General features: G+C 42.8%; 1 protein-coding gene across 5 annotated transcripts in view; it reads left to right on the top strand.

Moving 5' to 3' along the window:
* Window positions 1-7,206, top strand: part of LOC128579115 (lysine-specific demethylase 5D) — a 57,799-nt gene extending 50,593 nt beyond the window's left edge. For 4 of the 5 annotated variants that reach the window (XM_053581375.1, XM_053581374.1, XM_053581378.1 and 1 more), the window contains 9 exons: window positions 2,147-2,243; window positions 2,797-3,155; window positions 3,738-3,876; window positions 4,247-4,426; window positions 4,581-4,718; window positions 4,911-5,513; window positions 5,784-5,862; window positions 5,979-6,178; window positions 6,282-7,206. In XM_053581375.1, the coding sequence (XP_053437350.1) occupies window positions 2,147-2,243; window positions 2,797-3,155; window positions 3,738-3,876; window positions 4,247-4,426; window positions 4,581-4,718; window positions 4,911-5,513; window positions 5,784-5,862; window positions 5,979-6,178; window positions 6,282-6,629 (2,143 nt within the window). In that variant the 3' untranslated portion in view covers window positions 6,630-7,206. The remainder of the gene's footprint in view (window positions 1-2,146; window positions 2,244-2,796; window positions 3,156-3,737; window positions 3,877-4,246; window positions 4,427-4,580; window positions 4,719-4,910; window positions 5,514-5,783; window positions 5,863-5,978; window positions 6,179-6,281) is intronic. The other variant, XM_053581376.1, reaches the window with a different exon arrangement.
* Window positions 7,207-25,076: the final 17,870 nt, after the last annotated feature.

Here is a 25,076-nt window from a genome sequence, read left to right as displayed (position 1 = left end):
AGCACATTCCTTAAACCGATTAAAGCTCTGTACAACAAACTTACAGGTGCGATTATACTGAATGGAATAAAACTGAAAACTTTTCCACTCAGAACTGAAACAAGAAAAGGTTGTCTTCTATCACCACTACCATGGTGACATATATTTACTATACCTTGCTCATGGCTGGTAAGAATTAATATTGTTAAAATGTCTATACTTGGCAAAGCAATCTATAGATTCAGTGTAATCGCCATTAAAATACCATCATCATACTTTCAAGATTTGGAAAAAATTCTATACCTGAGAATTTAAGTAATTATTTCAATAAACTGACAAAACAGTAAAATATTTTGGGGTGAAGAAGTACATATGGTAACACATACACTAGAAAATTCATTATTTTAGATTAATTTATAGGGTAGATAAAACAGAATTGGACGGGATCTAATTTATGAAAAATAACTTGTTCAGAAAACTATTATACTAGCCTCCAATAAGTCATTAATAACCTGAGACATGATTGAAAAAATAGATACTAGAAAGATAGATTGCTGTTGTGCTTTTTTTGTGCCACCTGAGTTTGTTATTTTCCTATGTTTCATAATTATTTTCAACTGTGTCAAACTTTTGAAACATGTTATTTTAATACTCTATTTCTGCTTATTGTTTTTAACTTGTTTTCTCATTGCTAAGTTTCTTTTCCATGTGAAGGGTTTAAAATGAATTCTTTTTTCATAGGTAAGTCCTTTCCCTGCTATAGTTCAAAAAAAATAAAGCTTTTCTTTCTTAAGCCTATGATAATGAAATAGCCATGAATCTTAACACTTAAGATCTTTATCTCAAGTTTTCCTCATGCATCTAACTTCCTGGCCTCTGCAGTTCTCTTCTTGCAGACAATTATTCTTAAAAACTATGTCTTAGAACTTACAGTCACTCAGTACTGTTCCTCTTTTGACAAAATGAACTGTTATTTCTTTATCTGAAGCATGTTCATTATTTTGACCGTTTTTTTTTTCTTAGCACAGTTCTTTTTTTTTATTTATTATTTTTTTTTATTAAATCATAGCTGTGTACATTAATGTGATCATGGGGCACCATACACTAGTTTCATAGACCATTTGACACATTTTCATCACTCTGGTTAACATAGCCTTCCTGGCATTTTCTTAGTTATTGTGCTAAGATGTTTACATTCCACTTTTACTAAGTTTCACATATGCCCTTGTAAGATGCACCACAGGTGTAATCCCCCTAATCCCCCTCCCTCTGCCCACCTCTCCTCTCCCTCCCTTCCCTTTCCCCTTCCCCCATTCTTAGGTTGTAACTGGGTTATAGCTTTCATATGAAAGCCGTAAATTAGTTTCATAGTAGGGCTGAGTACATTGGATACTTTTTCTTCCATTCTTGAGATACTTTACTAAGAAGAATATGTTCCAGCTCCATCCACATAAACATGAAAGAGGTAAAGTCTCCATCTTTCTTTAAAGCTGCATAATATTCCATGGTGTACATATACCACAATTTATTAATCCATTCGTAGATCGATGGGCACTTGGGCTTTTTCCATGATTTAGCAATTATGAATAGGGCTGCAATAAACATTATTTTGACATTTAATACTTCTGCCTTTTATTCTGTTGCTTTTTATTTTAAATTCTTTTTATCATTTCTTACCTTACTGTGAAAGCTACTACTCAGGTATCCTCAGATACCTAATTTTTAGGTATCATTCTTTATTTTGATTCTTAAGGGAATTACTATAGAAAATAGAATTATCTAGGATCCATCTCAAATTTTGTTCCCTCTTAAAAATACACCTATTCATATTTCTTTTTTCCTTATTATCCTGGCATTGAATTGATAGTATTTATAATTCATCTATCTAATGATATCAGATCTATACTATTACATTACCTCAGAAAGTTGGAATCTCTTGACTTCAATACCTTTGGTCTCTTCTCTGTCAACTTTCAAAAAAATGTCAAGTAATTGTTTTTTTGTTTTTTATCTTAACTGATAAGTTCAATGTTTGTCAACTTAGAAAATGACCTTTGTAGTTACACTATAACATGGGGGAGGAATGTGGATGTTCACATTCTAAAAATGCTTGATACGTGAGGGTGGCAAGTATAGTGAACAAGTTCTTCCTTCCTGGATTCTGTAGGATGGAATCCACACAAATGACCGTGACTGACCTGCGGATTCTTCTGGAACAGATGGGTAGCCTGCCCTGTGCCATGCATCAGATTGGGAATGTCAAGGTGAGGAGGAGCAGGACATGATGGAATTTTTGTTAACAAGAAATATTTGGGAAGTCTGAGATATCGGGAAATTATTGAGAATCTGATTGTTCCGAAGAGCCCTTTATAACATTGAGAACATCAGTTCTTTCCTAGAATGCGTGGAAATGAGTGATTCTCTACTGTCTCCATCCCTTCGGGTTATAATACAAGGGATGTTTCCACACAAAAATAATTAAAGACATTAACAGGGCTACATAAAAGTCTGACTCTTGGGATTGGAGAATCTGAGTGAAGAGTTTTGTTCAGATGCGTAGAGTGTCCTGAGACTTCCCAGAGAGAAAGAGTATATTAAAGTGGATCTAGAGAAGTAAATTGAGTGAATTAAAGGAGAATGGGAGAACTCTAGGGTAGAAAAGGAGTTTTACTGATATAAAGTAGATCATATTTTAGGATACGGTTGAAAATAACTGAAAAGTGAGAATAAATGCCTTTGAGAGAAGATGGGTTGTGTCAGATTCAGGTGAGAATATAAGTGGCTAAAGAAACTGCATTTTATTATGTATCCTTGCAGGATGTCCTGGAACAGGTGGAGGCCTACCAAGCTGAGGCCCGTGAGGCTCTGGCTTCAGTGCCCTCTAGTCTAGGGCAATTACAGTCCCTTCTGAAAAGGGGGCAGCACCTGGGTGTGGTGGTTCCTGAGGCCCATCAGCTCCAGCAACAGGTGGAGCAGGTGCAATGGCTAGAGGAAGTGAAGCAGGCACTGGCTCCATCAGCCCAAAGGGGCTCTTTAGTCATCATGCAGGGGCTGTTGGTTATGGGTGCCAAGATAGCCTCTAGCCCATCTGTGGACAAGGCCCGAGCTGAGCTGCAAGAACTGCTGACCATTGCCGAGCGCTGGGAAGAAAAAGCTCATTATTGCTTGGAGGCCAGGTGGGGCCTACCTTTCTTCATCTATTTTTAGAGATTGTGGGTGTTCCTTAGTATGGTTTCTCTGAGTGATCTTGAGTACCAGAGTTTCAGTTAGACATTTTCTAAACTCTGAAGAAGTGATAGGACATGTCATTGATTCCCCCGTCTATATCACATGCCAATCTTTAAGTGTTATAAAGCATTAATTGAGAAAATACTTCTTTTTTTTTCTTTTTTTTTTTTTTATTGTTGGGGATTCATTGAGGGTACAATAAGCCAGTTACACTGATTGCAATTGTTAGGTAAAGTCCCTCTTGCAATCATGTCTTGCCCCCATAAAGTGTGACACACACTAAGGCCCCACCCTCCTCCCTCCATCCCTCTTTCTGCTTCCCCCCCCCATAAACTTAACCTGGCTTAGTACTTAGATCATGAGTACTGAACTTGATTTAAATAGTGACCTCCTCCTATGTTTCGTAGTTCCTTGGAATTGGAACGTTGTTGTTTCTAAACCTGACAAACTTTATATTATGTATGCTTATAGTGTTTAGTATATGCTTATAACATTTAATAATAGATTTCCCTTGTCTCAAAAATTTTTAGGCAGAAACATCCACCAGGTACTTTGGAAGCCATAATACGTGAAACAGAAAACATTCCTGTTCACCTGCCTAACATCCAGGCACTCAAAGAAGTTCTTAAGAAGGCACAGGCTTGGATTGCTGATGTGGTTGAGATTCAAGTGAGAATCTTATTTCCTCAATTGGGTTTACTGAAGGGTAAAAGTTATAGATCAGAGAGTTCCAAGGGCGCTGAGGATATTGGGATAGGAATAGAGGGAAGAGGGAAACTTGAGAATGGACTAGAGCTGAACAGAAACTTATCAATTGGTAAAGAACACAGATGAAGCAAAGTAAAACAGAGTAACTGGCCTCACTGAAATTTTAGAGTCTAAGCCATTAGAATTGGGAGTATAGAGAAAACTGTTTTTAATCTCACTTTTTTCTTTCAGAAAAAGTTTTACTGTTCTGTGATTATTTAGCATACCCCCACATTGCTCAGGAAAAATCTAGACCATAGTTAAACTGAACTTTCTCTTACTGTTACTCAAGAACGGTGACCACTACCCTTGTTTGGATGACTTGGAGGGCCTGGTGGCTGTGGGTCGAGACCTACCTGTTGGGTTGGAGGAGCTAAGACATCTAGAAGTGCAGGTACTCACAGCACATTCCTGGCGGGAGAAAGCTTCCAAGACCTTCCTCAAGAAGAATTCTTGCTACACACTATTAGAGGTGAGGCATGAGACCCTGACCCACAGAGTCTGATATGTATGGCCTGGCTGTTGTGAGATGGCTCCTATGAAGTTTTATAAAAGGACACCAGCAAGGAGCAGAAGAGGGTATAGACGTGGGAAAAGCTCAGTTATTTCCCCTCTGTCTGCCTCAGGTTCTATGTCCATGTGCGGACGCCGGCTCAGATAGCATTAAGCGCAGTCGGTGGATGAAGAAGGAGCTGGGGTTGTATAGATCTGATCCAGAGCTGCTGGGGCTGTCTGCACAGGACCTCAGAGACCCAGGCTCTGTGGTAAGAAGCTTGGCCCAAAAGGGAATTAGTCAGATACTAGGAGTACCCTAAAAAGGAGTACCTGGGTGATGACAGAGTATCTGAGCCAGATAACCATGGAAGTCAGTTCTTACTTGGGAGTGGGAGTTAATGGTGCCAGAGAAGGGAAAAGATACCTGCTGACTTGCTTTCTCTCTGTTCTGGACTTGGTAGATCGTGGCCTTCAAGGAGGGAGAACAGAAGGAGAAGGAGGGTATCATGCAGCTACGTCATAGCAATTCAGCCAAGCCCAGTCCACTGGCATCATCAACTACAGCCTCTTCTGCAACCTCTATCTGTGTGTGTGGACAGGTGCCAGCAGGGGTGGGAGCTCTGCAGTGTGACCTGTGTCAGGACTGGTTCCATGGGCGGTGTGTGTCGGTGCCCCGCCTTCTTAGCTCTCCAAGCCCCAATCCCAACTCGTCTCCCCTTCTGGCCTGGTGGGAGTGGGACACAAAATTTCTGTGTCCACTGTGTATGCGCTCACGGCGCCCACGCCTAGAAACCATCCTAGCACTGCTGGTAGCCCTTCAAAGACTGCCTGTGCGGCTCCCTGAGGGCGAAGCCCTGCAGTGTCTCACAGAGAGGGCCATTGGCTGGCAAGGCCGTGCCAGACAGGCTCTAGCCTCTGAGGATGTCACTGCTCTGTTGAGACGTCTGGCTGAGCTTCGCCAACAGCTACAGGCAGAAGCCAGGCCCAAGGAGGCCCCTGCATACACTTCAGCCATTCTGACCCCCTCTGACCCTCTCAGAGAAGGCAGTGGCAACATTTCTAAGGTGAGCTGCCCAACCCAGATCTTGTCATATTTTTATTTTCTAGCCCTAGTAGCCCTTCTGTGGACTTCAGCCTTGCCTCTATCCACTAGTTGTAAGCTTTCTGTGTCCTATCCTTCCTGCCCCATTTGGCATCTGTCCCCTATATTCCACTTCTTGCTGGCAGCCTTAGTCCAGTAGGAGATAAAGGTTTTTAAGTTTTGGATTAGTAGAGAAAGAATGGCGTCTGGTTCTTCAGTTTAGTTACCTTTAGCCATTCTTGCTCTTTGATAGGACCAAAGGTTGTTGGAGAATAGAGACAGCAAGAAGAGTCCTAGGAAGAAACCTGCAGGGGAGGGTTCAAGTAAAAAAGGTAAGTCTGGGTATGTACATCACAAAGTGACCCATGTAGTTCTTACCTTCATTAGTGGTGGTGAGAATAAGACTAAAGATAGCTGCCAACCCAGTCTGTCCCTGCAACCCCTTCAGATCTGGAGCTGCTGTCCTCACTGTTGCCGCAGTTGACTGGCCCTGTGTTAGAGCTGCCTGAGGCAACCAGGGCCCCGCTGGAGGAGCTCATGATGGAGGGGGACCTGCTTGAGGTGACTCTAGATGAAAATCATAGCATTTGGCAGCTGTTGCAGGCTGGGCAGCCTCCAGACCTAGAAAGGATCCGCACACTTCTAGAAGTAAGTGGGGGACACCAACAGGCCAGGAGGTCAGGCTAAGCAGGGAGCCCAAGCCTGAACCCTGGCCCAAAACCTCTTTCTGCTTGTCACTGTATGATTATAGTTGGAGAACCCTGAGAATCAAGGGACTCGGACAAGCAACCAGGCACTGGAGAGGCGACGGCGGCGACGGAAAGTGGATCAGGGTAGGAAGACTACAAATTTTATTCAAGAAGAGCTGGAATCAAAAAGGTCCCGGAGGTCAGGGATTAACCCGGTGGAGGGCCAAGAGAAAGAACAGTTTGAGGGGGAAGTAGAACATGAAAAGATGTTCCTCAAACAAACCACAGATCATAGCTCCATGTTAAAAGGGAACCAGAATACCTTACAACAGAAGGATTTAGCCCCCTCCTCTGCTTTTCCTTCTTTAATGCCTTTCCTACATGTCTCCTACCCTCTTCAAGAATTGTGATAGCTGCACAAAAGCTGTTTTATTATGGTGGTGATTTTTGTTGTTGTTGCTTTTGCTTTGCTTTTAATATCACTGTCTCCTAGCCAGGACTGAAGAAAGAGTTTGGTTGCTGTCTAGAGTTTGTCATTTCAGGGTTTTTTTTTTTTTGATAGCCTTATCCCTTGGTTTCTGAAGACTATGCCCTGTGTGCCTCATCTCTGAAGTCTTTTGTTAGCAGCATTTCTGGGACTAATATGCGGAAGTGATTTTCAAAGCCAGTTTTATTCTTGTTTGGATAGAGGCAGATAAACTTGAGAAAGGCTAAGTATATCACTCTATTTCATATTTTTTTCACCTTTGTTTATATACTTTCTTCTTGTTCTTGCCTCTTATAAAATATTTTAGTGCTTCAAGACTTCTATTTTCATTCTGCCTTCTTTTATTTTCTCCCTTTGGTTCACATTGTAAAAGAAGACATTGGGTATGACATTTGTTATGACCAAAAAGAATAGAGTAAAACAAATTCTTTGTTCCAGTTGCTGTCTTTTTTTAATTTGATTCTTTTGTTAGAAATAAAACAATGTGTTTTGAGACTGTGGGTCTGATTTGTACTTATTCAAATATAGGAGTAAAGGACTGAGGTTGACACACATTCCAATAGCATGGCTGAATATAATTTTAAAAGCTTGTGGGCAGGCAAAAGAAGGTACAGCTGATATTTACAAAACACATGAGATTGAGGCCAAGGTTTAGTTTTCCCTGTTTAGATGTCCAGTTGACCTAGCACTATTTATACAAAAATGATCCTTCTTCACTTAATTGCTTCACGTTCCTTCACTGAAAATTTGTTGGGTGGACTTTGTGTGTCTATATCTGGGTTCCTTGTCCTATTTCATTGTTGTTTGTGTCTATCCCTTTTGCAATGACACAATGCCTGATTACTGTAGTTTTTCATTAAGTTTTACAGTAATGTAGAATGATTTCTCTTTATTTTCCAAACTGTTCAAGCTACTTACTATTAGCCTCCTTTTCCATATGCAGTTGGAATTGAATATACTTGCCAGCCTTTTGTTTTCTATCGAATGGTGAATATAACTTCTAATTTAACTCATCTGTTGTAAGAAGTAAGTGGGAATAGTGTATACATTTTATACCATTAATCAGTTTAGGCTTCTGTGTTGTCCTGGAGGGATTCAGTAACAGACTTTTATTTCCTGATTCCTTCCAGTAATCAAGTTCTGTCAACCTGGATTGAATCTTCGTGCTTTCCCCCCCATACCTGTTGACTTCAGCCAGAACTGAGTACACTGTTTCTGCCAGAAAAATTTTTGTACTTGTACTTTTTGCCATCCTTCCTGTTGTCTGTCCTTTCAAGTAAGATAAACTGGGGTAGCCTGTAATTAGGTCTGTTATTAAGAAAGCTGTTTTCATATTTTTAGATAATTATAATAGCAACATCTGACCATAGTACCAAATTTTTTCTCAGTCCATTCCTAACAAAGTAGTAGAGATTGTTCATTTTATTAATTTCTTGGTCACAATTATGGAGGCTAGAAATTAAAACATGGTACTCGCGGGTGGTACCTGTGGCTCAGTGAGTAAGGCGCCAGCCCCATATACCGAGGGTGGCGGGTTCAAACCCAGCCCCAGCTGAACTGCAACCAAAAACTAGCCGGGCGTTGTGGCGGGCGCCTGTAATCCCAGCTGCTTGGGAGGCTGAGGCAGGAGAATCGCGGAAGCCCAAGAGCTAGAGGTTGCTGTGAGTCCTGTGTACATCATGGCACTCTACTGAAGGCGGTAAGGTGAGACTCTGTCTCTACAAAAAAAAAAAAATTAAAAAAAAAAAAAACATGGTACTCGCACATTTTTTGATGAAACTGCTTTGCTTCCACAGGGGTGTCTTGAGTGCTGTTTTGTCACTTGGCAAATGTGGAAGGGCAGAGGAGTATAGTTCTTCCCATCCCTTTTATAAGGTTGCTGATCCATTCATGAGGGCTCCACCTTCATGATTTAATCACCTCCAAAGGTCTCACCTCTTATATTAAAAGTACCATGCTATTTTATATCTGAACCGGACTTCCGGAAGGGACAAACATACAAATCATAATATAGTTGAACTACTAAATGGTAAGCTAAGTAGGATATTCATCTTCTTGAATTTGAATTTGATAAAAATATATTGAAATACCTAACATGCTGACACAGATGTGGAGAAAGGGAAACACTTTACACTGTTGATGGGATTGCAAACTAATACAACCACTTTGGAAAGAAGTATAGAGGGGGGAGGAGACAAGATGGCTGACTGAAGCCAGCTTTCCACAGAGTCTCCTGTCCAGGAGGAGAGTTAAAGGACAAAAATTCAGCAAGTAACCTAGTGGATTTGAGCTGCACTAAGAGAGAAGGTTGAAGAACGCACGTCAATCCTGCTGAGGTGAGCTGCGACCACAAGGATACAAACAAAAGGTACAAAATCCATCACCAAGCGTACGGGAGTCCCCTCTCCCATGAGAACAGCTCAGAGTACCCCACAAACAATCAGGCAGAGTTCAAAGGTCCTCCCACTACACTCCACGGGACAGACCCTCTAAAAACTGGACCTACCTCCCCTACTAGGGTGCCATGGGATCCTCCTGCGAGGCATAAAACTGCATAAACTGTATATAGTCTCTACCTGGAATTCTGAGCTCCCAGCGCTCCCCTTCACTCACACTGAGGTCTGGAGGCCAGTCCCAGTTGGCGGAGAGGGGACTGCACCGGAGTGGCAGTTCCCTGAGGCACAGTGCGATAGCCGTCTTTTGGTGACAATACGGCCAGGCATAAAACTGTGTAAAGCTGTGTGTGTTCTCTGCCTGCAACCCCAGGCTCCCAGTGGTTCCTGTTCTCCCCTCCGCTCTCACTCCAAGGTCTGGAGGCCTGTCCCCCAGGGGTCCAGACTCTTGGGCGACTGCTTGAGGGGTGTAGACAGTGCTGGGCTGCAGCCAGTCAGTACAGACTCTGGGGTACAGGAGCGGAGAGAGGACAGTTGGCCAGAAGGAAGCTACACTGGAGCAGCGGTTGCCTCAGCCATAAAATAGCAGCCCTCTTTTGCTAGCAATACTGCTCACTACCGAATATGCTGAAGCCACACCCCCTGTCTCCCTGGGCAACCAGAGACTCTTGAGTATAGGATTTGCCTGACAACTCCATTTGCAAACCGGGAAAACTCCCAGGGCGGGGCTGACCCAGAGGTCCACTTTACTAAACCTAAGATGCACCTGGCCCTCAGGGGATCATCATCCTATAGACAATACAAGAGCAAAGACAAGCTGATTTGGAACTCAATTCAGCTTCTCTTCAGGGGAACCGCAGAGTTGTTCTGTTCTGTTCTGTCAGTAACATTAATCAGGAGTGAGACTGGACCTGAGTGAAAACCCCCCAACCTTCATCAAGCACCCAAGGTTCTCAGGCCTCACCCTTTCCTGCTAAAGAGAGGCAGAGTACAGCAGCCTGGCAGACTTCCTTGTGATTCAGGCAGGTGCAAACTCCTGGAGTACCGATTCACTATAGGCAACTGGGTCAGCCAACTGCAGGGCTATCAGTGACTGGATGTGATAGTGGTGCAAGGTGGGGAAGGAGGTATCAACCTTCCCAGACTGATCTGTTCGCAGGGTGGCTCCTGATACCACGCAGCACTGGAGCAAGCCACACCAGAGTAGTCACCAGACCCCTGTGATCCAATTCCCAGAGACCTCTTAAACTCTTCTCACCCAAGACAGGTGCAGACTGAGACAATTGATTTGACTTTTTGAACTGAACCAATTGCCTGAGGACAAATCTGATGGTGCCCTGGGTGCACAGTGGTAGCAAGGTTTGATTTTTCTTTTCCAGTTGTTTGCCGGTGGGGGGTGGGGTGACTTAATTGCTGATATTTCTCCACAACTGAGACTTTAATCCAGAGAATCTGTTTCACTAGGGTGGAACAGAAACCAGCTGAAAACAAAACAGAACCACTTAGTCCTACCACATCAGACAGCGCCTCAGTTTCTCAGACCGCAACACTGTACAGGCCCTTGACAAAGCCCCAGGGGAAAAAATCAAAGGGAGTAAAAAACCATGGGGCAGAATCAGTGGAAAAACTCTGGTAACATGAATAACCAAAATAGATCAACCCCCCCAAGGAGAGGTATGGCAGATGTAACTGAAGATCCCATTCATAAACAACTGGCTGAGATGTCAGAAATCGAATTCAGAATTTGGATTGCAGACAAGATAAAGTGGAATTAGGGAATTCCAGGAGAAATTCAAAAGATATCTCAAGAATTTAATGAATTTAAAGACAAAACACCAAAGACTTAGACACACTGAAGCAAGAATTTGCTTCATAGCCCTCAAGGATATGAAAAATACAGTAGAATCCTTCAGCAACAGAATGGAGCAAGCAGAAGAAAGGATTTCTGACCTTGAAGATAAAGCCTTTGAACACTCCCAAACTTTCGAAGAGAAATTGAGAGCAAAATCAGATCATTCTCTCCAAGAGCTCTGGGATAATTCGAAGAAGGCAAATATCCGAATCATTGTAGTTCAAGAAACAGATGAAGTGGCCTGGCTGGGCACAGAGGCCCTTCTACATGAAATTATGAAAGAGAATTTTCCAGACATGCCTACAGATTCTGAAATTCAGATAGCAGACAGCTTCAGAACCCCAGCACGACTCAACCCCAATAAGACATCCCCCAGGCATATCATAATTAACTTCACTAAACTTAATATGAAGGAGAAAATACTCAGAGATCCCAGGAGAAAGAAAACTATTACATTCAAAGGGAAGAATATTAGAATGACTGCAGATCTCTCTGCTGAAACTTTTGAAGGCAGAAGAGAGTGGTCACCGACTTTTAATCTCCTAAAGCACAATAACTTTCAACCACGGATCTTGTATCCAGCTAAACTGAGTTTCATTTATGATGGAGAAATTAAATACTTTAATGACATTCATATATTGAAATAATTTGCCATAACCAAACCAGCTCTTCAGAACATTCTCAGACCTATCCTCCATAATGACCAACCCAATCCTATACCACAAAAGTAAACCCACTCAGAAACATCGGATCAAACTCCAATTTCCACACTGGCGAAAGGATTAAAAATGCCCACTGGACTTTTGAAAAACTCAATACCCAAAATTTCACCAAACTTACCAATATTCTCCATTAATGTGAACGGCTTAAACTGTCCTATAAAGAGGCATAGGTTAGCTGACTGGATACAAAAACTCAGGCCAGATATTTGTTGCATACAAGAGTCACATCTTAACTTAAAAGACAAATACAGACTCAGGGTGAAAGGATGGTCATCCATATTTCAGGCAAATGGTAATCAGAAAAAAGCAGGTGTTGCAATTTTATTTGCAGATACATAGGCTTTAAACCAACAAAAGTAAGGAAGGACCAGAATGGTCACTTCATATTTGTTAAAGGTAATACTCAATATGATGAGATCTCAATTATTAATATCTATGCACCCAACCAGAATGCACCTCAATTTATAAGAGAAACTCTAACAGACATGAACAACTTCATTTCCTCCAGCTCATAATGGTCGGAGATTTCAACACTCCTTTGGCAATGTTGGATCGATCCTCCAACAAGAAACTGAGCAAAGAAATCTTAGATTTAAACTAACAATCCAATATTTGGATTTAGCAGACATCTACAGAACATTTCATCCCAATGAAGCTGAATACACATACTTCTCGTCAGCCCATGGAACTTACTCAAAAATTGATCACATCTTAGGTCACAAGTCTAACCTCAGTAAATTTAAAGGAATAGAAATTATTCCATGCATCTTCTCGGACCATCATGCAATAAAACTTGAGCTGAGTAACAATAGGAATCTGCATACTCATACAAAAACATGGAAGTTTAATAACCTTATGCTAAATGATAGCTGGGTCAGAGATGAGATTAAGAAAGAAATCACCAAATTTGGAACAAAACAACAATGAAGACACGAACTATCAGAACCTCTGGCACACCGTAAAGGCAGTTCTAAGAGGGAAATTTATAGCGCTGCAAGCCTTGCTCAAGAAAACGGAAAGAGGAAGTTAACAACTTAATGGGTCATCTCAAGCAACTGGAAAAGGAAGAACATTCCAGCCCCAAACCCAGTAGAAGAAAAGAAATAGACAAAATTAGAGCAGAATTAAATGAAATTGAAAACAAAAGAATAATACAGCAGATCAATAAATCAAAAAGATGGTTTTTTGAAAAGGTCAATAAAATAGATAAACCTTTGGCCAACCTAATCAGGAAAAAAAGAGTAAAATCTCTAATCTCTTCAATCAGAAACAACAAAGATGATATAACAACAGACTCCTCAGAAATCAAAAAAATCCTTAATGAATCTTAAAAGAAACTGTATTCTCAGAAATACGAAAATCTGAAGGAAATTGACTGATACTTGGAACCACATCACCTTCCAAGACTTAGCCAGAATCAAGTGGAAATGTTGAACAGGCCCATATCAAGTTCGGAAATAGCATCAACCATACAAAATCTCCCTAAAAGGAAAAGCCCGGGAGCAGATGGTTTCATGTCAGAATTCTACCAAACTTTTAAAGAGGAATTAGTACCTATGTTACTCAACCTGTTCCAAAAGGTAGAAACAGAAGGAAGACTACCAAACACGTTCTATGAAGCAAATGTCACCGTGATCCCCAAACCAGGAATAGACCCAACAACAAAAGAAAATTATAGACCAATATCACTAATGAATATAGATGCAAAAATATTCAACAAGATCCTAGCAAACAGAATCCAGCAACACATCAAACAAATAATACATCATGACCAAGTTGGTTTTATCCCAGGGTGTCAAGGCTGGTTCAATATGGGTAAATCTATAAATGTAATCCAGCACATAAATTAAAAAACAAAGACCATATGATTCTCTCAATTGATGCAGAAAATGCTTTTGATAATATCCAGCATCCCTTCATGATCAGAACACTTAAGAAAATCAGTATAGAAGGGACATTTCTTAAACTGTTAGAGACCATCTACAGCACACCCACAGCCAATATCATATTGAATGGAGTTAGATTGGAATCATTTCCACTCAGATCAGGAACCAGAAAAGGCTGCCCATTGTCTCCATTGCTGTTTAACATTGTAATGGAAGTTTTAGCCACTGCAATTAGGGAAGAAAAGGCGATCAAGGGTATCCATATAGGGTCAGAAGAGATCAAACTTTTGCTCTTCGCAGATGATGTGATAGTACATCTGGAAAACACTACAGACTCTACTACAAAACTCTTAGACGTGATCAAGGAATACAGCAACATCTCTGGTTACAAAATCAACATTAATAAATCGGTAGCCTTTATATATGCTAACAATAGTCAAGTTGAAAAACAGTTAAGGACTCTATCCATTTACAGTGTTGCCCAAGAAGAAATATTTGGGAATTTATCTAACAATGGACGTGAAAGATCTCTATAAAGAGAACTATGAAACTCTAACAAAAGAAATAGCTGAAAATGTCAACAAATGGAAAAACATACCATGCTCATGACTGGGAAGAATCAACATTGTTAAAATGTCCATTCAACCCAAAGCAATATATAATTTCAATGCAATCCGTATTAAAGCTCCTCTGTCATACTTTAAAGATCTTGAAAAAACAATACTTCGTTTTATATGGAATCAGAAAAAACCTCGAATAGCCAAGACATTACTCAGAAATAAATACAAAGCAGGAGGAATTACGCTACCAGACCTCAGACTATGCTAAAAATCGGTAATGATAAAACAGCATGGTACTGGCACAAAAACAGAGAAGTAGATGTCTGGAACAGAATAGAGAACCAAGAGATGAATCCAGCTACTTACCGTTATTTCATCTTTGACAAGCTCATTAAAAACATTCAGTGGGGAAAAGATTCCCTATTTAACAAATGGTGCTGGGTGAACTGGCTGGCAACCTGCAGAAGACTGAAACTGAACCCACACCTTTCACCATTGACTAAGATAGACTCTCACTGAATTAAAGATTTAAACTTAAGACATGAAACTATAAAAATACTAGAGGAGAGTGCAGGGAAAACCCTTGAAAAAATCGGTCTGGGCAAGTATTTTATGTGGAGGAGCTCCTGGGCAATTGAAGCAGCTTCAAAAATACACTACTGGGACTTGATCAAACTAAAAAGCTTCTGCACAGCCAAGAACACAGTAAGGAAAGCAAGCAAACAGCCCTCATAATGGGAGAAGATATTTGCAGGTTATGTCTCCGACAAAGGTTTAATAACCAGAATCCACAGAGAACTCAAACGCATTAGCAAGGGATCCCATCACAGACTGGGCAGGGGATTTGAAGAGAAACTTCTCTGAAGAAGACAGGCATACAGCCTTCAGACATATGAAAAAATGCTCATCATCTTTAATCATCAGAGAAATGCAAATCAAAACTACTTTGAGATACCGTCTAACTCCAGTGAGACTAGCCTATATCACAAAATCCCAAGAGCAGAGATGTTGGCGCGGATGTGGAGAAAGGGAACACTTTTGCACTGCTGGTGGGAATGCAAATTAATACATTCCTTTTGGAAAGAGATACTTAGAGAACACTTAGAGATCTAAAAATAGATCTGCCATTCAGTCCTATAATCCCTCTACTGGGCATATACCCAGAAGACCAAAAATCACATCATAACAAAGATATTTGTACCAGAATGTTTATTGCAGCCCAGTTCACAATTGCTAAGTCATGGAAGAAGCCCAAGTGCCCATCGATCCACGAATGGATTAATAAATTGTGGTATGTGTACACCATGGAATATTATGCAGCCTTAAAGATAGATGGAGACTTTACCTCTTTCATGTTTACATGGATGGAGCTGGAACATATTCTTCTTAAGTAAAGTATCTTAAGAATGGAAGAAAAGGTACCAAATGTACTCAGCCCTACTATGAAACTAATGTAGGGTTTTTACATGAAAGCTATAACCCAGTTACAACCTAAGAATAGAGAGAAGTGGGAAAGGGAGGGGCGTGAGGTGGGAGATGGGTAGAGGGAAGGGGATTGGTGGGATTACGTCAGCAGTGCATCTTACTAGGGTATATGTGAAACTTGGTAAACCGTCTGTGAAGCTAGTGAATGATGCCTCATGGTTATATCAATGTACACAGCTATGATTTAATAAAAAGAAGTATGGAGAATCCTCAACTTAAAATTAGACCTGCCATTTGATCCTGCAATCCCACTTCTAGGCATCTACCCAAAAGAAAAAATATTTTATCATGAGAACATTTTCACTAGATTGTTTATCACAGCTCAATTTACAATCACGAAGATGCAAAAACAATCTAAATGCCCAACTGGGAATGGATTAACAAGCTGTGGTATTAGCATATACTGTGGAGTACTATTCAGCTATAAAAAAGATGGAGACTTTACATCTTTTGTATTAATCTATATGGAGTTGGAATGCATTCTTCCTAGTAAAGTATCAGAAGAATGGAGAAGCAAGAATCCAGTGTGCTCAATATGAGCCTAATAGAGGCAGGGGGAAAAAGAGAAGGGGAGGAGATTTTTGTGTTTCCTATTGGGCATAATGTAAGAAATTTGGCACACCTCTTGGGTGCAGGACACAACTACAATAGGGAGTCTACCTACTATGTAAATACTTTTACCTGCGTGTTTGTACCCTCACATTAAACTGAAATTAAGAAAGAAAACTCACCTGGGTGACAGGGCATTTTTTCAGCCCTAACTCAAGGTATTTATCAAAACACATGTGCATCCTCTTAGAATTTTGAATTGATAGTAAAAAACATGAAACTGATGATTTTTAAATTCACAATAGTGAGTGAAGTTCATCATTGATGGTACTCGTGTAGAATCACATGTTAGATTCAAGTATTTTCTGTGTAGTGACTAGAGATGAGTATTATACAATGAATAGCTATAGGCTTTAAACACTATATTTACATCTGTTTTGCAAATTGTCTTTCTACTTCGTACCTGTTTTTACTACCATTCCAGTTAGTAACTTAGCTGGTTTTTACCTTAGTTTTTATTGAATTTGTGTTTTCTCTACTTATTTAAAATATTGTTGCCGTCCATAGACTAAATATTTTTGCCCTGAAAATTGCTGTGCTGAAACCTTATCCTCAGCATGATAGTATCTGGGACCTGTGGGAGGTGATGGGGTCATAAGGATGTAGCTGACGTGAGTATGATTAATGTCTTCATAAAGAACCCAAAGATACCCCTTTCAACTGTGTAAGAACACAGCAAAGTCTATTGTATATGAATCAGGGAGCATACCCTCTGCAGATACTAAATCTAAGCCATCAAGTCAGCAAGAACAGATTGGAATACATGAAAGATTTAATTGAGGATGACAATATTTGATTACTGAAAAGTAAGAGAAGTTTAAGTGTCTTGTACTTCCCAGTCACCAGAACTGAGAATTAAAATGTCTGTTGTTTAAAAGTCACCTAATCTATATGATAGTTTGCTATAGCAGCCCAAATGGACTACCAGGGTGCCTCTAACTATACTATATGAACTATTTATTCATAAAAACTAATTCTTCAGTTACTTCCAACTTTAGTTTCTCAAAAGCAAAAAGGAACAATACTGGTAATGTCTGTCAACTTAAAAGTCAAGAAAATCCATTTGAAATCATTTACCTTGTTAATAGACTATTGTATTTCTTTTAAAGTCTTCAACTCTTCAACAGCTATTAATTTGAAAGACTGTCTTGAACAAGTTTATTTTCTGAGGTCAGATTTCTCAAACTGCTGCAAACACAATTTTAAAAACTCAGCATTGGTAAGTGGCCATCCTTATTTGCCATGATATGAATGTTCGAAAATACTTTGGTTCCAGATACTCAGTTTTATAATTTTTAAGGAAATTCTGCCTTGTTGAAATACAAATTTTCTACTTTTTCTGACCATGGCTTTCTGAGAGTTGGAAATGTTTTGATAGCTTAACCCGGTAATAACAACTATTGGGGGTTTTCCTTGGTTTATGATCACACTTGTGCTTGTTTATTAATACATAGGTCATTATGAAAGTGTTAAGGACCCATATCGCCGCTGAGAGACCACCAAACACACATGTAAAAACAAAGGAGTATCTTTATTCAAGCATATGCTCAGATCACTCTACTACCCAGCGTGACTGTGGAAGGGCGACCCAAAAATGGCACAGGGGAAGGGTTGTAAAGGTGCATAGGGGATTTCTATCAGGCATTGTTGGGGGACGGGGGGATGCCATTGGATGAGCTATTATCTAGGAGTACTTAGTGCCACCTGATACTGTGGAGGGCCATATGGTGAGTTTGCGTTAGAAACTTTCTAGGAAGAAGAAATGCCTGCCCACTTACTGATAGGCTGGCCCCACCTGGGTTAATGGGTTCTGCCCAGAAGGGGCGTCACAGAGGTCTTTTCCTGTAGTGGGGCTAGGTTTCAAAATGAAGCCTTTTTACAAAATGGAGTCACATTTGGCCTCTTCATTACCCCCTTGAGTTTGTTGCTATCTGGGCCCAATCATATGCCCAGGGGGGTTTCTTGTTCTAAGGGTTGGTACTGTGATCTCAAGACTAAAATCTGGACGGTATCTTCTTTGATAAAAGATATTAACTTGTTTAGAACACAGGGGCCAAAGGTTAAAATGAGTATGAGGAGTATTACCGGGCCAATTAGGGTGGAAATCAAAGTAGTTAGCCAAGGGAGACCAATTAAACAATGACTCATACCAGGAGGTCTGCTGTTGTCCTTCTAATTCCCTTTCTCTAAACTTCCTTCCTAGTTGAGCCATGGAATCTCTTATAATTCCTGAATGGTTGATGTAAAAGCAACACTGTTCTCCCAGTGTGGTGCATAGACCACCTTGCTGCAGGAGGAGAAGGTCCAGCCCTCTCCGATTTTCTAACATTAATTCTGCTAATGAAGACAGGGACTCTTCTAACTGGCTAATGGAGTTTTCTATTTCTTTTAAATCTAGGTCTATGGCAGTTTTGAGTAACTGATATTTTTTGTCTTGTATTTTTAGGGCTGAGGTCCCTACTCCAGTGGCGCCAGTGATCCCTAGCCCTACTAATGAGGAGATGAGGACCGCGGCAGCACCTACTGCCCATTTGGTTCTGGGGCTCATTTGGGATGGGGAAAAGGCAATTTCTATTTGATCTTCTGGAAAATAGGTTATTATGGGGAACAATTAGACCATGACGCAGTACCCTGAGGTCTGCTTTAAAATTGTGCCATGCACACAGGGAGTTAATCCTGTTGTGCAGGCCCACCAGGTGCTGGGGGGCTGGGGTGTAGTAAGTATTATCTTGACTATGCTGTGTGTTGTTGCACATGAGGTAGGAGGAGTTTGGTGATAGGAGATTAGACAAGTTCCCTGTCCTTGGACTTCTTGGAAGGTTACTCGAGTTCTTTCTCTTTCCCATTGGCAGTGGCTGGAAGTATTGGTAGTGCCAATGGCACTGTTCAGAGCTAAAGCCTGATAAAATGGTAGTTGGGGGCTTAGGCACAACCACCACTTCTGGATCGGGTTGGGGTGGGAGGAATTTAGGACCAGGTAGGTGCCTTGAAAAAGGTTCCAAATGGAGGCGGCTCCTCGGGTTTCAGGTTTTTCTGGTGTGTTTTGGGGCTATAGCAGTATATCGGATTTGGGTGGTGGAATTTCAGTAATATTGGGAGGCTGTTTGGGGAGTCCTGCCTGCGGGTTAGTATTTAAAAATGAACTGGGTCCCACAGGCGCAACTACAGGTGCTACTGGGGGCCGTTCTAATCTTTGGACAGTGAAAAGCAGTCCATTGTCACACCCGGACTGGTATAATCCTAGCCCCCATGTTTTGCCCATTTCCCACCCTTGGGTTTTTATGGCCTGCTTCATGTGTTAAGGAGTTACACAAAGGGGTTACACAAAGGTCAGCTGCACGGTCCTCCAAGTCCCCTCCCCTTTGATGCCCCACTCCACTGTTCTTGACCCAGTAGCTTTGTGGACCTGGATGAGATCAGTTTTCACAGGAATGTTCCAGCTAAACCAGCCAGAAGACTCTCACTCTCAGGAGGAGCAATAGAAGTCTTGGGGCCCCCCACATTTTCTTAGTCAGTCCTGCCCCTTTCTGTTCCAGGGCAAACTTAGAAATAGGTATTGTGCAGGTCTGCCCTCTGGGATGGCTGAGTGCAGCCAGGGACCTAAGCTCCCCCCGGTGTTTGATCATGTATGTCCCAGGTGCCAGCAGCCAGGGCACACAAGTCAAATTGAAGGGTTGGCCACCAATTATGGGAGGGTGGAGGCCTGAAGTCTGATTCATAGTGTGGCCCGTGATAGCACTTACAATTTTCCAGATGACGTTGACCGGAGCGTGGGGGTTGTTCAGGGCAAAAAGGGGTGATGAAGTTAGTAAGGTGAAAAAGAATATTAGGCGCAGTCCTGGGTGGGACATTTTTGCAGCTTGAGCTTCAACGGGTTCTGGGATGGCTGGATTCGCCAGGCGGGTTGGTAGTCTTCCTTTTCTGCTTGGGGGTCTGCAGGCCGGATGGGGATTGGTTGACCCACACAACAATCCTGTGACTTTAACGGCAGTTGGGGTAGTCAGGATGATGACATGTGGTCCTTTCCACCTCAGCTCAAGGGTTTCTTTTCCATGGCGTTTGACAAACACCCAGTCTCCAGGCCAATATTCTTGAGGCTCAGGCATGGGGTCCTTTTCATATACAGCTCGCAGTTGAGGCCACACTTGTTGCTGGATAATGTGCAGTAAGTCCAGAGAAGAACGGAAGTCAGAGTGATTAAATTCTGTTACTAACTTTAATTTTAGGTTAGGCAGGATGGGGGTGGTCTTCCAAACAATATTTCAAAGGTAGTTAAACCAAGGGGGTAAGAGGAGTTTCTTACTCTATATAAAAAATGAAAGGGAGGAGAGATATCCAGTCACCACCAGTTTCTAAGGTTAATTTAGTTAATGTTTCTTTTAAGGTTCTATTCATTCTTTCTACCTGTCCTGAACTCTGGGACCTATAAGCACAATGTAATTTCCAATTAATATTTAGGAAAGAGGCTAGGCTATGCTGTATTTGGGAAACAAAAGCTGAATTGTTGTCAGACCCCATTTGGGTGGCGAGTCCATACCTCGGGATGATGTATTCTAACAGTTTTTTGCTTACCACGGTTGCTGTCTCCACCTTGGTGGGGAAGGCCTCAGATACCCATCCTGAGAAGGTATCTATGAAGACTAAAAGATGTTTGTACCCATATTTACCAGGTTTTATTTCAGTAAAGTCTGTTTCCCACTATGCCCCAGGTCGGGTTCCTCTTTCCCATGACCCAGGGGGCCCAGTAGTGGACTTGGCATTCACCATCTTGCACACTGCACATTTGGAAGGGACTGATTATGTCTTAGTCTTAAAGTTAAAAACCTTAACGGGGCCTTTCTGTAACAAATCTTCTATTTCCTGTGGTCCCATATGTGTGCTGGGATGGATTTGGTGTGCTTGGTCTAGGCTGAGCTTATCCAGAAGGATCAGTCTTTTAGTTGGTGTATAGTACCATTCATCTCTTTGATAGTGTAGGGGGACTTTCTGTCTTATTTGTGCCAGGTCCTCCTGTGTGTACCCAGTGCAGGACAGGGTTGGTGCAGGCACAGGGGGCAATTGTGCCATCAAAGCCGGGGTAGCTGGAGGCCTGGCAGTGAGGGCCACCTCCTGTGTGGCGCTATCTGCTCAGCAGTTCCCCTTCGCCACTGGGGTAAGGGGTTTAAAGCGCCTGGAGTAAATCTAATATTTCTTGCTTGGTTTTAATTGTTTTTCCTTCTGCTGTTAATAACCTTTCCCAGTAGATGGCCCCATGTACGTGCGCCCTGGCAAAGGCATAGCGGCTGTCGGTGTATACATTCAGTCGCTTGCCCTTACCCATTTGGAGGGTTGGGTCAGGGCAACAGGTCCTGCCCTCTGGGCTGAAGTTCCTGGGGGCAAAGGCTCAGCTCATACTACCTTAGTTTCTATTGTTACTGCTGCCCCTGCATACCTGGTGCCATCCTTGATGAAACTACTACCATCTGTGTACCAAGTAGTATCACCTTGTGACAGGGGCCGGTCCTGGAGTCTGTCCCCGATGCAATAGGCTTGGCTCAGGATCTTGGTGCAGTTGTGAAGTGGCCATGCCAAATCCAGGACAGGCAGCAGGGGGGCTGGATTGAGGGCTGCATTAGAACTCAACTGAATTTTTGGGGGGGTTAAGAGTAGGGCTTGATACTACTCTTTGTCAGCCAGCGATCAGGCGGCTGTTTGAGTACCTTCTCGATGGCATGTAAGGTTGTTACCATTATATCTTGCCCCAAAGTTAGTTTATTTGCATCTTTGACCAATAAGGTGGTAGCAGCAATGCTAGGTAGGCAGTGGGGGGTCATCCTGCCACTATGGGATCTAGTTTCTTTAAAAAATAGGCCACCAGTTTCCTCCACTGTCCTAGAGCCTGGGTTAGTACTCCCTTTGCTATTCCTGCTTTTTTGCCCACATACAAGTGGAAGGGCTTTGTGATGTCTGGCAGGGCTAAGGCCGGGGCGTGTAGCAGTTTGGTTTTTATGGCTTCAAAGGCATGGGCTAGGAATTCTGTCCACCTTAAAGGTTCCTGGCCCTGAGTCACCTCATACAATAGTTTTGCCTTTTCTGTGAACCCCAGAATCCACAGCCGACAGAATCCTGCAGACCCCAGGAATTACCTGACTTCCCATCAGGTTTTGGGGGTAGGGATTTTTAGGATGGTCTCTTTCCTTGAGTCTGACAGCCACCTCTGTCCCTCTTTGAATATATAATCCAAGTAGGTTACCTAGGTCTTACAAATGTGGGCCTTTTTGGCTGCAGCCCTGGTTGTACCCATGGTTGCCAAGAGCCTTAAGTAAGTTACAGGTGGCTTTCCAGCCCTCAGATTTACTGTCTAAGGCCACTAGAAGGTCATCTATATACTAGAGTAGGCTAACATTGGGATTGTCCCTTTGGTACTCACTGAGGTCTTCATGTAGTGCCTCATCAAAGATGGTGCGGGAGTTTTTAAACCCCTGAGGCAGCCGTGTCCAAGTAAGTTGTCCATTGAATCCATCTGTGGGGTCATGCTACACAAATGCAAACATGGGTTGGCTTGAAGGGGCCAGAGACAGGCAATAGAAAGCATCCTTTAAATCTAGGATGGTATACCATTGCGAGATGGGGGATAAGGTGCTTAACAAGGTGTAGGAGTTAGGCACCGTGGGGTGCATATCAGCTTTCTGTTCGTTGACATCTCTGAGATCCTGGACTGGCCAGTAGTCATTGGAATTTGGTTTCTTGACAGGCAGCAGGGGTATGTTCCGGAGCTACTGGCATGGAACCAAAACCCCTATTTGTCTCAAATGTCTTATATGGGGAGTAATGCCTTTCTGAGCTCCCTAGACATGGGATACTGCTTTACTTGTATCAGCAGGACCCCAGTCTTTAGTTCCACTAGTACTGGGGGGTGGTGGGTGGCATGCCCTATCTCCCCAATCTCCGCCCATGCCTTTGGGAATTCAGACAGCCATTCTTCTAGGTCAGGTGATGGGTAGGGACCAGCCTGAGTCTCATGGAGTCGGTGCTCCTCAGTGAGACCCCTTGAGGTTGGAAGTGGATATGGGCTCCGATCTTTGTTAGTAAATCTCTCCGCAACAAGGGGTAGGGGCACTTGGTTATGACCATGAAAGCGTGGCATACCCGGCTGGTCCCTAGGTCCACTGTCCTTCAGGTAGTCCATGAATACTGGCTGTTTCCTGTTGCCTTTTGAACCCATGACTTTGATTGGACAGCGTCCCAAGCAGTCATTTGAGAATGGAGTCCTGCATGCCTGTGTCCACTAGGAAATCAACAGGTTTCCCCTCCACTTTTAGGGTTACCCTGGGTTTAGGGAGGGGCTCTGAACCCCGTCCCCTCTATTCACTCATTTCATCCAACTCTAGGACTCGAGCTGCACCTCCTCGAGCTTGCTCCAGACATTTTCTCATCCAGTGCCCCTTCTTTTTACAAAAGGCACATTGGTCTTTCTCCAAAGGTGCCCTTCCATCCCCCTAGTTTTCCAGCTTACCTTCCCCCCTCCGAGGGCGTCTTGGTGACCTGTTCGTTGCTCCTGTAGTAGCTAGCAGTACTTTGGCTAGGCCTTGGGTGTGTTTTTGTTGGCTGCAATCAATGATCTGGTCTGCTTTTCCTCTGGGGGTTCTCAGTTATTATACATTTCCTCTGCTACTGCTAACAGTTCTGAGATGGTCTTATCTCCTAGTCTATCTAGGTGCTGCAGCTTCCGATGGATGTCGGGTGCCGCCTGGTTCACAAAGGCCATGATCACCATTGATCGGTTTATGGGGTCTTCAGGGTCCATGGGGGTGTAAGTATGGTATACCTCTAGGAGGCGCTCTAGAAAAGCCCCAGGGGCTTACCTTACCCTGATGGAACTGACTAACTGTGGCCAAATTAGTGGGCCTCTGGGCTGCCCCCCCGGAGGCCTTTCATAAGAACCTGGTGGTAGACCTGAATTTTCCCCTTACCAGGGGTGGTGTTATAATCCCAATCTGAACAGATGATGGGGAACCCTTCTGCCACCTTCTCAGGGTTGGAAGTAGGGTTCCCGTTGTCCCCGGGGATGTGCTTCCGTGCCTCTGCCAGGATTCTCTCTCTCCTCTGTTGTGAATAGAATCTGGAAGAGCTGGCTGCAATCGTCTCAGGTGGGCTGGTGGGTGAATAAGATGGAATCTAACAAATTAATAAGCCAGCTAGGCTTCTCTGAAAATGGAGGTCTGTATCTTCCAATTATATAGGTTGCTTATGGAAAACGGCCAGTATATAACATTTTGTCACTCTTGAGCGTCTGGTGGCCCCACAGTTCTTAAGGGGAAGGGCATGGAGTCTGGTTCAGGGCCTGCTCTATTAGCTCTTTCCCTTTGGGTTCTTCCCCTAATGTCCTGTTCCTCCTCTCCCTGGCCCCTGTGGGTGCCAGCTGTTCTGCTTCATTCCCTCCTGCAGCCTGGTATGGGGGTAGTGTCAATAACACAGCCTCCTCATGGGGATCAGTGGAAGGGGGCAGGACTGGGCCGCTGGGAGGTGCTGTGGGTTTTCCAGTTCTGAGGGCCAGAACTGCAGGGTTAGGGGGAAGGAAGGGCTGTAACCAAGGGGGTGGTTTTTCCACTAAAACCTGCCAAGTAGTGATGTAGGCCACCTGTTCAGGGTGGCCCGGCTTTCTGTAGACAATGTCTTTGACCTGATAAATGGTCAGGAGGTGGAAAGTCCCTTCCTCGGGCCACTCAGTCCGGCAGAAGGTGATTAGCCAGTTTTTCTTGACTACTAGCCCTAAGTTGGCAGCTTCTCCTCTAACCTCTCCAAAGTGGTCAAGGAACAGGGGGTGGTCTGGGCTTGCCCCATCCTGAGAACTATGGGCGCATGTATTAAAACAGGGTGTGAA

This window comes from Nycticebus coucang, chromosome Y, assembly GCF_027406575.1.
Source record: "Nycticebus coucang isolate mNycCou1 chromosome Y, mNycCou1.pri, whole genome shotgun sequence".
NCBI lineage: Eukaryota > Metazoa > Chordata > Mammalia > Primates > Lorisidae > Nycticebus > Nycticebus coucang.
The sequence above is the reverse complement of the archived record's forward strand: the minus strand, read 5'-3'. Positions and strand labels throughout refer to the sequence as shown.